This window comes from Antrostomus carolinensis, unplaced genomic scaffold, assembly GCF_000700745.2.
Source record: "Antrostomus carolinensis isolate BGI_N321 unplaced genomic scaffold, ASM70074v2 scaffold11706, whole genome shotgun sequence".
Lineage (NCBI taxonomy): Eukaryota > Metazoa > Chordata > Aves > Caprimulgiformes > Caprimulgidae > Antrostomus > Antrostomus carolinensis.
In genome coordinates, this window is record NW_010321230.1 from 9,931 (window position 1) to 23,805 (window position 13,875).

At 37.7% G+C, this 13,875-nt stretch overlaps 1 protein-coding gene across 1 annotated transcript in view; it reads right to left on the reverse strand.

The window, feature by feature from the left end:
- The window catches only part of BANP (BTG3 associated nuclear protein), a gene marked incomplete at its 3' end in the record, with an annotated part of 53,533 nt that overhangs the window by 8,518 nt on the left and 31,140 nt on the right, over positions 1 to 13,875 (reverse strand). The window contains exon 6 of the mRNA XM_010169863.1: positions 9,395 to 9,634. Coding sequence (XP_010168165.1) covers positions 9,395 to 9,634 — 240 coding nt within the window. The remainder of the gene's footprint in view (positions 1 to 9,394; positions 9,635 to 13,875) is intronic.

Below are 13,875 nucleotides of genomic sequence, written 5' to 3' on the forward strand. Positions count from 1 at the left end.
TGACGGTGACAGAACATCAACAGCTGCGTAAATATAACTGTTTAACAACCAGAGTGTAATTATCAAAAACACTAAGTGTCTTAACCGATTAAATGAATCAATCAACCCCACAAGAAAATAATTCCTGATCAAATCAAAGGTTTTACAATCTGAAAACATAAAAGTCTTCATGGCATCTACTACAGACTTGCTACAGTTCACGAGTTACACGAGAGGTACTCCACTACGATGGTACTGGACAAATTACATCCATTTGCTTCTATTTTTTCCCCCCATTTTTAAAAGAAAACACATTGCTTGCTCTAAAAAAAAAAAAAAAAAACATCTTGCAAAAATCCAAAGACTCAGCAAATAAAACAGGATACTTTGAAAAAAGAGATGATCTACATTTCGTTTTCTCCCAAAATACATATATTCATGTAATATTTGGGTCTCAGTACAAAAGCAAAATTGCACACTTCATACAGCTATAGCTGTAGAGTTAAAAACTGCAGTGATAGCATTCCTTATAGCCTGCACAAGCATTTTCATCTGAAATGGCTTTTCATTATGATCAGGACCTAAAGACCCCAACGCTTGTTCAACTTCCCCGGCCACTAATAATCTCCTTCCAAATAAAATAACTAATGTGCTCATGATATGAATTACCTTCTTTTTGCATAATAAAAATGCACTTCCAGGATATCATGCTTTTAAGTCTTCAGTTAAATTTACCTTTTAGTTTTGCACATTCAAAATGTCAGAGCATTCATTTATGAACCCAGGCAGCATGCAAAGATCTTGTTATTTCTTTTAGTCCCTGGAAGAAACAATCCCAGTGTTCCTGTCATTCTGTTTTGGAATGGAACAGATCTAAGTATTGTTGTGATGTGTTTATTGCCAAAGGATCAACTTACTGTTTGAACTCAAAGGCTGATGCTCAAAACAAATGGAATCACCTCAATTGAAGCAATAACACTTGATTGAAATAAATGCTTCTGATGTTAAGGAGCCACTGCCAATAACCACACATCAGGTCATTTTTGATAGCCATGATTTCACAGAGAAGTTGATTAACCAGCTGTTTGTCTTTTACACAGCAGCACAATGTGATCTGACAGAACCGATGGAGAAAAAAAAAAGAGGGTTGTTGCTTTAAGCACCCCCTTCCCAAGACATCTCGTTACATAAGCCCTCACCGCAGTGCCGCGGGAGCCCATCTGGATGGCAAACGCCACCAACACGTGACGCCAAGAAAAACTCCCTTCTGAATCAACAACGAAAATTTCTCCCCCCTTCCGAAGGAGCTTGAGGGTTTGGAAAGGACTGGCACGACAGAAACCCCAACGCTGCGGGAATTTATTTACATTTTACTTGTAGTCAGCTTGAGGCATCTCTTCACTTTTTAACCCTTGTGAAATAGAGAAAAGAAAGTTCAAAGCCAGGAAAGGAAAAGCTACGCAACTTTCTGGAATTCCGTTTATGAGATTTTGGGAAATCACAGCTCTCCTTGCATGCAGCAATGCCTTTTCCAGATGAAATGTACATTATTTTCACGCTGATCAGTCTGCGTTTGGTGGCTGAGCTGCTTTGCCTCTCAAAAATGTCAGGGATCAAATACTTTCTTAAGTATTCTTAAAGAAGATTCTTCATGTCTTCTAAAACCACACTGTAAAAGTTCAATTTTGTCATTTATAGGCCCTCAATAGTAAATAAAATATTTCTTGTCTGGAGTCCATTTAAAGTTCATTAAGATATTTTATTTACACAGGGACTAAGCCTGAGTGATACCGGGTAACAACCAGCTTCCTCTACAGATGGTGAGAGTAAAGCACACTCTGTATCCTTCTGAATTAGGTCCTAAAGGGACACCACTGCTGCACCCTGGAGTAATTATGCTCCAGACAGTCTTAACACTGGAGAAGTTCCACGTATGGAGGAATCAGCCCAAATAAAACAGTGATCAGTACAACCACGACACAAAGAGTCCTCTGTTTCACTTGTAACTTCATCACTCACATGGAACTTCAGTATTGATAAAGATGATCCTTGGACATCACACTCAACACATTGATTATAAATGATCCAATAATTCTTGCTGACATCGGGGTTCAGAGCTTGTTAATACATGAATATGCAAAGACTTCTGAAAGCCATGCAAGACTCCTTGATTTTCATTAGAAAAAAAAAAAGCACTCCTTCAATTAAGTTCTCAGATTTGTCCCAGTAAGTTTCACAATGAGCACATCTTTCTTACAAATTACACAACATGCCCCTTTTTCCATTATACACTCCTGAATCACAGACTGGTTTGGATTGGAAGGGACCTTAAAGCTCATCCAGTTCCAACCCCCCTGCCAGCAGCAGGGACACCTTCCACTAGACCAGGTTGCTCAAAGCCTCATCCAGCCTGGCCTTCAACACTTCCAGGGAGGGGGCATCCACAGCTTCCTTGGGCAACCTGTTCCAGTGTCTGACCACTCTCACAGTGAAGAACTTCTTCCTAATATCTCATCTAAACCTCCCCTCTTTCAGCTTAAACCCATTTCCCCTTGTTTTGTCATTAACTGCCCTTATGAAAAGTCCCTCCCCAGCTTTCTTGTAGGCCCCTTCAGGTATTGGAAGACTGCTTTTACGCTCACAGACTTATCCAAATGTTTTTAGCTACCTCTCAAGAAACGAGGACCAGCACACTTCAGCACGTACTTTAAATAAGTCTGGGCCAAAGCAGAAAAGTATTGACAGGATGGAACAACCATGCGTTGGCTGGAAAGAGATGGTCCAAGTGACCTAATGCATTAGTTTCCTTCTTTCTGTAGAGCCTACGAACTCACAAACACGTGACAGCACATCACGCACCAGCGAGTTACATGCAGTCACAGTTGCGACTGACAGACTAAGCAGCTGCTTACATTCAAGAATGGAAAATTAAATTCATCGCTTGCATAATACAAGAACAAGAGAAGTATGAGAAGGAGAGAGAAAACACGCTGCCAACAATTTATTTTATTTCCTCAAATTGCTGCCTTTATTTCAGTTTATTAAATAGTAACTGGCCAGGAAAGTAATTGGAAAAAAAAACATAAGTGCCCAGGAAAGAAGAAAACAACAGCCAGCATTAAATTACAGCGCTTGCATAAAGTCAGTAAGCAAGCGCCAGCATTGATGCCATTTATGAGAACTGTGGTGCTGAGATAAACTCAATGGGTTCTCACATTATCTTCTCGCCTAGCCTCAAAAGAGGTTATCACTTCCCTCCGTGTGGCAGCGTTTAATTGATTCACAAAGAAGCAGCTATTTGGAACTGAAGCCAGGCTTTTGCAGCTCTAAGGAAGACAACATGTTTGCAAAAAGCAGCACAAGGTCTTTCCCAAGAGTGCTGTAATAAATTTAAAAAAGTTATAATGCTTTTTGGATATGAGAAAAAGACAACAGAAATGCTTTCTTCTTTCCATTTAAAGATGTGCTGAACTCTCAGAACTTGCTTCTCCCTCTCTTCTTGAGCATGAGATACTTCAACACCTCTGCAAACTCTCCCTCCTCTCTTCCCAAGTTCTGCCCGTAACAGTCACCATTCTCATGGACTTCAGAATGAACCACAACCCAGTGTTTCTGACACTGTCAGATGGAGGTGGTCCACTTGGTAAAATTCAGAGTAGAGGTCAGGAGAACCTGCTTCAACTCCCCCATCTGCCACAGGGATGATGCTGTGGAACTGGGCAAATTCTTCTCTGCTTATACTCAACCCTTCAAACTGTCAAATGAAGCGTGTCCTACCTCTAAAGCCATGATCTGGCAGTTGAGGAGAAATGCACTACAGCATCTGATAACACCACAGTCCTCAAAGGAACAGACTGAAGCAAATTTTTATTTCCAAAGAGCTACAGTCCATGGCATTTATTACTAGGAGAAGAAAATGTTGGTAAAAAATATCTCCAGGGACCACAAGATTAGCTCATCCATGCGGATACAAACCACATAACTTCTTTTCAGACTACTATAGCTTGGAAGATGAGTTAATGTCCTATATAATGAAGAAAGAGAAGCACGGGTTAAACACAAAACATCAAGAGATCCTCAACAAATTACTAGCTTGAGCACTGCCACTAACCCATTCCTCTTCCCCCACAAATCCTCTGGAGTATCCAGAGCATGACTGATGCCTGAGTTAGCTGGTCTGGCAAGGGGAATGGACTGAAACAACAATTAGCAATGTAGTCACAACAATCCAAGTTACAGAAATTCATCAGTTTCTAGTGCTGATGAAATATTAAAGAGAAGGACAAAAATGGCAATTTGAAAAAGTTTTAATTTTTCTTGAAGTTCTCCAACAGTCTCCTGATGGAATCCAAGGTCTAGATGCATGTTTACAATTGCTGAAAACCAAGAGTTGTGGTGATCTCTGTTGCATCTAGGTGTAACACTGTTTTTAAACCACCGTATACATGCTATACACTCTGGCAGTTAGTGACCAGTATGATATTCAGAAATGAGACACACAAAGCACAGAATTATAAAGAGGAAATGAAAAGAAGACAGAGAGAGTGCAAAATAAGTATACAGATTAGGGTGGAGAAAAGGATATAAAAGGAAAAAAAGGTATAGTTGATAAAAATACAGCACTAAAAAAGGCTTTTTTAAAGGGGAAAAATGAATAAATAGAAAATACTAAATAGATTCTGTATTTATTGTATACATCTTCAGTAACTGTAATGATTATTTATATTAAACATTCTATTTAATAGCAACAGTCTGCAGTATCTCCTAAAACACATCCACTGGTGAGAAACACTAGAGCTAACTGTTGGTCTATGAGAAGCAGCTTACTCTCCTTCCTCCAGTATTTAAAAGCATGAGAATGCTTAGGAAAGAGAAGTGTGGTACACTTGTTTATCTTGCATTGCTATTAAGATCAAAATCTTCATTAAAAGCAAATGAGAAGCTGAAACAGTCGTGATTTACAGCAATCTGACAAGTCACAAGTTGCCTTAACTGGCCCAACCTGCATTATTTTTGGGTTATGTGCAGGAATATCCATCTCCATAAATACATACACTGATCTAACTGACATGCAGGAGTCAAAGGTGCTGCCTATTAAACTTGCTTCTCAAGCACTATTGTGTCAATTAATTTTGTAAAGCTTAATACTATTTGAACAGCCCTTTGAAGAGGACACAGCTCTGTTTCATTCTTCTATCCAAATCTACTAACATCTCTTTCAACTAGCAGAGTAGAAAAGGGGTCCCATCTTTACTAGCAGCAATATTTTCACACAATAGAAACCCCAAGATTTATTACCGATTTCTTTCCATTCTACATTTTTAATTGCATCTTAAAAAGTAGAGTTATGTGCCATTTGAAACAGAATACACACCATTTACCACATAGTTAAAAAACAGGCTCTATCATGAAGTACTTTCAGATAACACTTTTCTGCTCTGTTATTTAAATGACAGGGATGAGAGTTATTCCAATGTGCAAAAATAGTTCCCTGATCAATAGACGACTGGATGGAGCCAAAAAGATTTCTGGTGTTCAATAATACAACCCAACTAAGGGCACAGGTTCCCCTTAATGCAATTAGTGAATTTGTATCTCCTTCCTCTGACCAACCACTTGCTCTGCATTTAATTTGTAGGTACTGATCTTCTATTCTCATGTCATAATCAGACAAAACTGGCAAATATGTTAAAAAATGATTGGCAAGAGCCGGCAAAGACACATCTGCAGATGCAAGAGGCTTGCACAGAAATTACACACTAATGAAGTTACACACACAGGAAATAACTAAGGTTATTTTGTTTTCATTTAATGACTCAGATTATTTTAAAGAATAAGAACTATTGATAACTTTTCTTTTATGAACTTCAGAAATCCCCTCTCAATAGTTTCCAAGACGATACATAAAACCATCCTTTGTGTTATAAAGTTTCTGGTAAAGGCAAAACCCTGAATTTGGAAATCTGTTTTTTCAAACTCATCTGTGGAGATGGCTATAAAATCTCAAAAGAGCTAAACCTGTATTTTCTGTTACACAAAGAAAATTACAACTGCGGATGTTCTTATATCATATTTCACCAGAAAATGTCTACATTTTTAGGAGGGCTGAAGTAATGAGCTACTTAATGACATATAGTGTGTTTAAGTCATTTTGGTTTCTTGCCCAAAAACTCTCTTCAGTACCACTGCCACCCCACAAGCCAATTTATACCACAAGTGAAAATTTATACTTCCAAAGATAAACTTTCATCTCTCTTGCGGTAAACCTTATGTAGTATATCAAGAATTTTTAATAAACATACATCTCTTAATTTTCTATAGTTTCTGCATATTATACAAAATATTCTCTTTATTAAATACAGATTTGGTTGGTGTTTTCTTTTTCTTCTAGAAAAAGGAAGGAATATCTTTCCACTGACAAACTTGAAGAAACTTGAAACTAAAGGAAAAATAAAAGTCTTTATATTGGCTTGAGCTTTTCTAGCTGTGATTGGCAAATGCAAGGCTGATGACATTAGATTTTTCATTTAAGTTTCAAATAATGCATCAACGTATTACTGCTCAGAGCAGAAGCAAACCACAGTATTAGAACAACAACCTAATTTAGTTCCCATGCTAGCACTGCGCTCAGTTTTTGGTAGTTTTTACGGAACAACACTTCACCAGTAAAAACCAGATGGTCTGTGGACTGGTAAAGCAACAGCCCTGGGTATGGCAGGGCTCCTCCCAGCACCTCTCTGCTAAATATTAGGGATGAAATCGTGGCGCAGCTGAACCCAACAGGAGTTCTGCCACTGAACTCACCATGGTCAGAGTCTCATCCTTGAAAGTCATGAGTTCTGCATATGCTCATTCACATCATAGCAAATTTAGGCTACTGAAATCAAATTTCATTTCAACTTAATTATTCACAATGATGACATACTAGGTTATCACATGAAGTCACCATTTCTGGACCAATGTTGTTACTATTAATTTTGCCACTTCATCAGGTTCACACGCATTTTCTTCATTTGTTGCCACAGCATGGATTCTTTGTCATTGCTGACAGCAAATCATAGACTTTAAGGAAGAGACCTTAAAGATCATCCAGTCCCAACCCCCCTGCCATCAGCAGGGACACCTTCCACTAGACCAGGTTGCTCAAAGCCTCATCCAGCCTGGCCTTAAATACTTCCAGGGAGGGGGCATCCACAACTTCCTTGGGCAAATCTCAATAACCATTAATATTTAGGTACCCAAAAAAGCAAACTCTGGTTGGATTCACTTTTCCAGAAGGTATACACAATCCCTGGTTTGTTCTGGACTGGTTCTCAAAAGACAGCAACACACTAGTCAATGTGAAGAAGAAATAAAGTTATGTTTCAGATACCTGGATCTCAAATCTTCCAGATCATGCTTATGGCAAGACACAGACAGCAGTTCCTGTGCCCATCATTCAGAACACTGCTGCTTCTGATCCACTGCTGTTACATTTCTGCCATCGCAGACCTTTTCCAGCTGCAGGGATCACTTCTATGATCCAATTTCTTCACGGTCAGAATGCCTCATAGAAATGACATAATCCCTAGCTTGAGCATTCAGTCACATGAGCACATTCCTTCCCCATACTCACATTTTCTAAAACCTCTTCTTCCTACACAAACAGTTATCAACTCACTCATTTGATTTGCGCTCAACAGATTTAAGGGATGGGGAAAAGGGTTGCTAGTGATTTGCTCTGACATTGGAACAAGGGAAGAAGGCTGTTCATTTCTTCATGGTTCTAGAAACTATTGTCAACAAAAAAAAAAATCTATCTAAGATTTAAAAACACAATAGAAGAAGGTCATATACATTGATGAGATCAATAGCTTTGGGAGATCAAAATTACTTTGAATCATAATCTCCCTTAAAAATACATATTTAGTATATTTGCAGTAGAACCACAAAGTCTTCTGCTTTGGGTATGTAACGAGACAAAAATTGACCTAATGCAGCAAGCTGAATTTGTTAGTTTTGCCTATTAATTTCCCCCAGATAGCCAGTAAATTACTAGAAACAAAAGCAGATCAATAGGACTGTTTTTCCTCAGCTCAGTTCAGTGTAAAGAAAACACAGCAGTCTCATCATCAAATATTCTTCACATTTTCTTCCACGTAACTATCGCATTGCCCTAACAGAAGCATAAAACAAAACATCAAATTCTTCAAACACTATTGAAAATAAGCTCTCTCTGGCTACGTTCTTAAGCCTTAACTGGCATTTCAATTTGGCAACTGCATACAAAACACTCTAGTATAACAAATTACTCCCACTCAACTAATCCATTGGTGACCTACATAAGATGTGACTATAAAGAATCTTTTAACAGCGAGATCTACTGGTACATTAAAATCTAGTCAATCACTCAAGTTGGTCATTTTTAGACTCTCTCTTGATTCTGTGCTAACTTTTAAACGTGTTTCCTCTTTATAAGCATAGCGAAGGTATCACACAAGAGCTGTAACACTTGTGTCAGATGCTTGGTTGTTTGAGAGGCCTTTGCCCATCTCCTCTGCTAGAAAATATTTACACCACAGGGCATGGAACAGACGTGGCTGTCCTCCAAGTATTCACTGTGTAATTTCCTACTAGAAGTCAGCGTATTTTAGCAAGATGCACATGTCTAGATTCTTCTTCACTCAAAACCAGTGGCTACACCTACTTTTCTCTATATGCCCTTGCTCTACGTGAACAAGATGCACACGTCCAGATTCTTCTTTTCACTTAAAGCTAGTGGCTATGCATACTATATTTTATAGGCAAAACACTTTTGATTCCTTTTAAATTGCATCTTTGATAAAAGTAATATCTGTTCATTACTGCAAAATTGCTTTAATAACTGAAAGACTCAAGCACACCCGAGCAGACAGAAGTACATTAGCATCACACACATTCCTGTTACGAATCCAGACTTTATGATACTTAATCTCTCCTTTAGTAGAGATTGCAAATTTCTTCCATCTGAATGCAGCCAAATCTTTTGAAATAATACACATAAATAGGAAGTAAAAAACTAAGATTCAAGACCATACTGTTTTGAACACTTGAACAAAATTTAAATGTGTGTAATTTATTATTTGTTCCATCATCTGAGAAAGTAATATTTCTCTGATAGTAACTACACTTGGTGCGCTCACAGCTGGTAGCTGCAAAGAAATCTGAATTCAGATTTCAAGATTGAAGAATTTCTGGTGAACACCCACAACAAACTAAATTAAACCAGTCCATTAGGATTCCTTCATAAACAAAAGCTATCAAAACATCTGTCTGGCAACACCAATACATACCCCATTCTTAAAAAAGGCAGTTTAACTGCAAGTAGTAGACAGTTTCTGTCTCACCTCCACATATCTCCACAGAATAAATTCAAAAGTTTCAGTACTATACTCACAGCGAATTCCATAAATCATGAGAGGATCAAGTTGCTTCTTCCCATGCTTCCCCTGGCCAGAAAGGTTGGAGATGGCTTGAATTTCCCGATGGAAGAGATAATCAAGCAATGTCAGTGCCATCTTCTCGGCTGTGCGGCAGTTGGTGCTGATGTGCAGCATGTCAGCAGGGGTGATGGGGCAACGGACTCGCATCTCAGGATTATTTTCATCTCCAAGCCATGTCCCATTGGGGTAATCCTCTAAAAACAGAGATTGTGGAAATTCTAGTTGTGGCACAGAATGAAACAGTCAGGTTCGAGTTACAGTCAACATTTCTTAAGTTCTTGTGAGCCCTTCCAGTTTTCTTTGTACTCTCCATAAACTAGTTTAAATTTTAGCATAACTAATAGGCTCACAAGATTTGCTAGAGATAAAAAGTTATTCTCAAATCCACACCAATGGTGACCAAAAGTTATTGCCATTAATGTTCTGGCCTACATGAAGAACTGGTGTAATTGGTCCCGATGTCTAACTTGCTCTCAGATCTCTTTTTGAAGTGTCTCATACTAGAGGCCAAGAGCTGAAAACACATTATAGTCACAGAGTTCTCATTCATCAAGTTAGTCATCCCCTAAAAATGAAGGTTACTACAACCCGTTAATATTCCTTAAGTACAGCTAAAGTCAAGAAGCTAACAGCTTTGAACCATATTTTTCCCCAAAACATCAGATTAAGATGAGTCTAAGCAAGATTATAAATTTAAGAAACCATAAACAATAGTGAATAGTAACTTATTTAATCACTTAAAAAGCGTATTTCAAGCCATGACAATCACTCAAAATGTAGCCAAAGATCCCAATCAAAATTTTGGTCTTTCTTCAAATTAACAGGTCAGTGGTCTACGTTATTTCCTAAACACACAGTTCACCAAGGAACAGGCCCAGCATAAAGATAATTAATCAATCACTAATCATCTGCCACGTGGATCTTCCTTTCTTTTCGAGTATAAGGTCAGCAGCAGCAGAACTACACCTAACTTCTCTCGTGTAGACACACACATTTTGTATATAAAGAAGCTTTTTTATTTCTGTCCCAGTCTCTCAGTTTGGCAGGAAAAAAGCTTATTAATTTTAAGAGGAATACTAAGCCCTCACTTGAAATTAATCTTTGCAGACAATGCCAAAAGTTAGTGAATTCAAGACTAACCAGAAACTAGAACAGAACTCATAAGGATGACCAATCCCTACTGAAGTGGAAGATGCAACACAGAACATAAGGATGAGACTCTCATTACAGATAAAAACAGATTTTCCAGTACAAATCCTGACAATGCTAATTGGAATTGAATAGAACAACATTCCAGTACTATTTCAATGTTCACTGACACAGACCATTTGGATTTTATTTCTGTTTGCTCAACTTTGTGGAGTAACACAAAGCTTCCTGTCTGAGGAATCTCACTCAGCCCTTCCACACTAGAGCTTTATAGTATTTCATTGTTGTTTCACACACCTTCAGAATGGTAAAAACATGAACAAGTCATTCATTTCTGATTTATCTTTCATTAATTCCTTTAAAGTAGAGTTTCATGGTATATACAAAGTCACAAATTCCTGGTTTCCATAACCCTTTTAGTCACAAAACAGGATGACAGAGTTCAGACAGATGAACGTAACCTTTTCACATTGAACAGGACCCTGAACAAGCAGCATCTTTATTTCCAAGTACTGCCATAAGGTTAAACAGCCTGCATGTTACTAGACTACAAGCCAAAAGTATGCAATAAAATATAACATAAAAGCAACTCAAACACTAAAAAACACTTCTTGAACATGACCTTTGGGTTGAGTCATACCACATGTCAGATGCAAGTTTATTGCAATGAATAATGACACTGTGAAGCAAATGTTAGATTATGCAACACTCAGATATCATTCTAAACATCAGAGTATCAACTATAATAATTTGTAAGGGAAAATATTTATTGCTGATGTGTGTTGCAGCTAGTCCCTCAAACTTTTTTCTGTTTAAATCAAAAACTTAATGCTCTGTTCTTAAGATATTTTTATATACTCACAATTTATATATATATTTTATTATTATTATTATTTTTAAATTTGAACCTTACTTTTTATCCTGAACTACATAAAAGGGCACATTAGCTGGTTTCTGCTCAGAGGACCAGGTGCCATCTGAAAAATAAGGTGGTTCAAAATAATTATAACTTGTTTTGAATACCACTGTGTCTGGCCTCACCACAAGTCTGTTTAACATTATCAGGAAAAACAACAGTCTGTTCCTGAAGATAAATTAACTGTTCTATAAAAGTTTGGGCAGAGCTGGCACAGTAAAAACATCTCTGCCTAAATCTGAAAGTTTTTCAAATAAATTCTAGGAAGCCTGAGTAAATGATTCTACATCCTATCAAAATCTTATTTCCTTACTAGTTCACAGAATTACTATTAGATTTAAGAGTTATTCCTGTTTATGGAACACCTTTCACCTGCAGCCTTGTTTAAGAAATGTTAGTGAGCTACATGAACCAAAGCTTTTTTTTTTTTTTTCAATTTGCAAAATAGTCTTTTTTTAAATTTTTTTAACCTTTTTTTTTTTTTCTTACTGGCACAGAGTCCAGAACATACTGTTTTTACCACATGCAACTGTTCTTTTATTTTTAACAGCCTGGAAAAAAGACACTATCTTGTTATTCTGACCTATGAACACAAGCCCCACATTAAATTATCTCTTGCATTTTCCTCTTGCTTTAAAAGCTTCAAGAGCAAAAGATAATTTGCTTTATAATCATTTTGCATTAAGTGGAACTTGGATGACTAAAGTTAACCGTGACTCTACTGTCTCACTGCAGCTACTTGAGGGCACAAAAGCTAAACTATTCCTTATCGTATATAAAAATAATTCCTACCAGCCTGCCAACACATCTGGCACTTTATTGCATAAAGCAAATATGACATTGGCAAATCAGGAAAAAAAAATGGTGAAAAGAGGAAGTACAGTGCCAGTTATGAGGGAGAGAGAAGTGCTGTGAACAAGTGGTGTGGGAGAAGACAGGCTGAATAAGGAAAGAAGGGAAAAAAAAGACTGGGAGTTTAATGGAAGTTCTCCCTGAACAATTAAGTACATAAATACTATTGATTAAAGCTGCATCATTTGAAGCTCCCAGCACTCCTAACATCGTTTTATTCTTACTGAAATGGTTCTTTAGGTGTATTATCAGACATTATATGTAAAATCTAGATAGAATCTGGATGAGTCAGGTTATTTAGTACATACATTGCAACAGCCAGATATTGAGTCAGGACTCCACTGGGCACCGTACAACCACACAGAGCTGCTTCTACTCCTTAAAGACTACCAGGACACAAATAACACATGAAGGGCTGAGGAAGAATACCATCAAAGAACACATTATTCTTAAAAATAATGAAGCATAAATGCACACACTCATCTGTAACTCAGTTAATCATGCACCCTTCTCGTTTTGCCCTGAAATATTTCTCGTTCGTTATATTTCCTAATGGCCTTGCTGCATTTTGAATGCATTTTGTGTGCTATGTGGAAAGGTACTTCCTTGAGTTTCTTTACACAAAATATATTATATCATCAGAGAAGCGTCTCTTGACCATTTCTACTTCCAGTGTTAAAAGCCCTGACATTTTTATCTGATTTCTCCTCTGTACTCAGAAGCTCGTTTCAATGACAGACAGACTAATTTCTAGCTCCTCTTCAATGTGTTTTTTTTTTTCTTTTAGAGATCAGAAAATTTGCCTTTATCTCCATTCTACTCAATCCAGAACTAGTTTGCTTTTCACTGCTGTTTCCAAATCTTTTTTTATTGCATTAAGTCCATTTCTTTTATCTCACAACACAGCTGACCGCTCCTCTGTTTCAGCAGGCACGTGCGGGAAGACGAGAGGCGGCTGGGGCCACTCTGCAAACAATCATTTCTATGGAAACACGAGGAGAAAGCTTTAAGGTTAGGATCAAGAAAACCTATGTCAAGAGAAGAAAAACCAGACAAGAGTCACTGCAGCTTTCAGGCTCACTCTTGATGTCTGTATTTTCCCGCCCAGGGAGATGACAGACATTTAACTGTTACCTCACGTCCTTCCATGGGGATACACTCCCCTAGTTTGACAGGGCAGCATTAGCAGTCAGACTAGAAGCAAAGCTTGGCTCTGCTCTCTGGTTAGGTGCTGTCAGTCACTCCTTTAAAACAAGGAAAAACAAAAGGAAACACCTGCCCACATAAACACTTGAATTAACATGTTTCATTATTCTGAGTAGTTGTATTTATTTTACTAACAAGGTTGGGTGCAAATCTGGCATTTGCAGCAAAGCAAAAATGACTGGTAGCAGCAGGACAAAGGCAGAAAGATGAATTAACCTTAACCAAAAAAAATGTCCTAACCTACAAAAATAAACTCCTATTTCTAAAGAAATGAAATAATATTTTGGCTCATGTGTAGAAGATTCAACATAG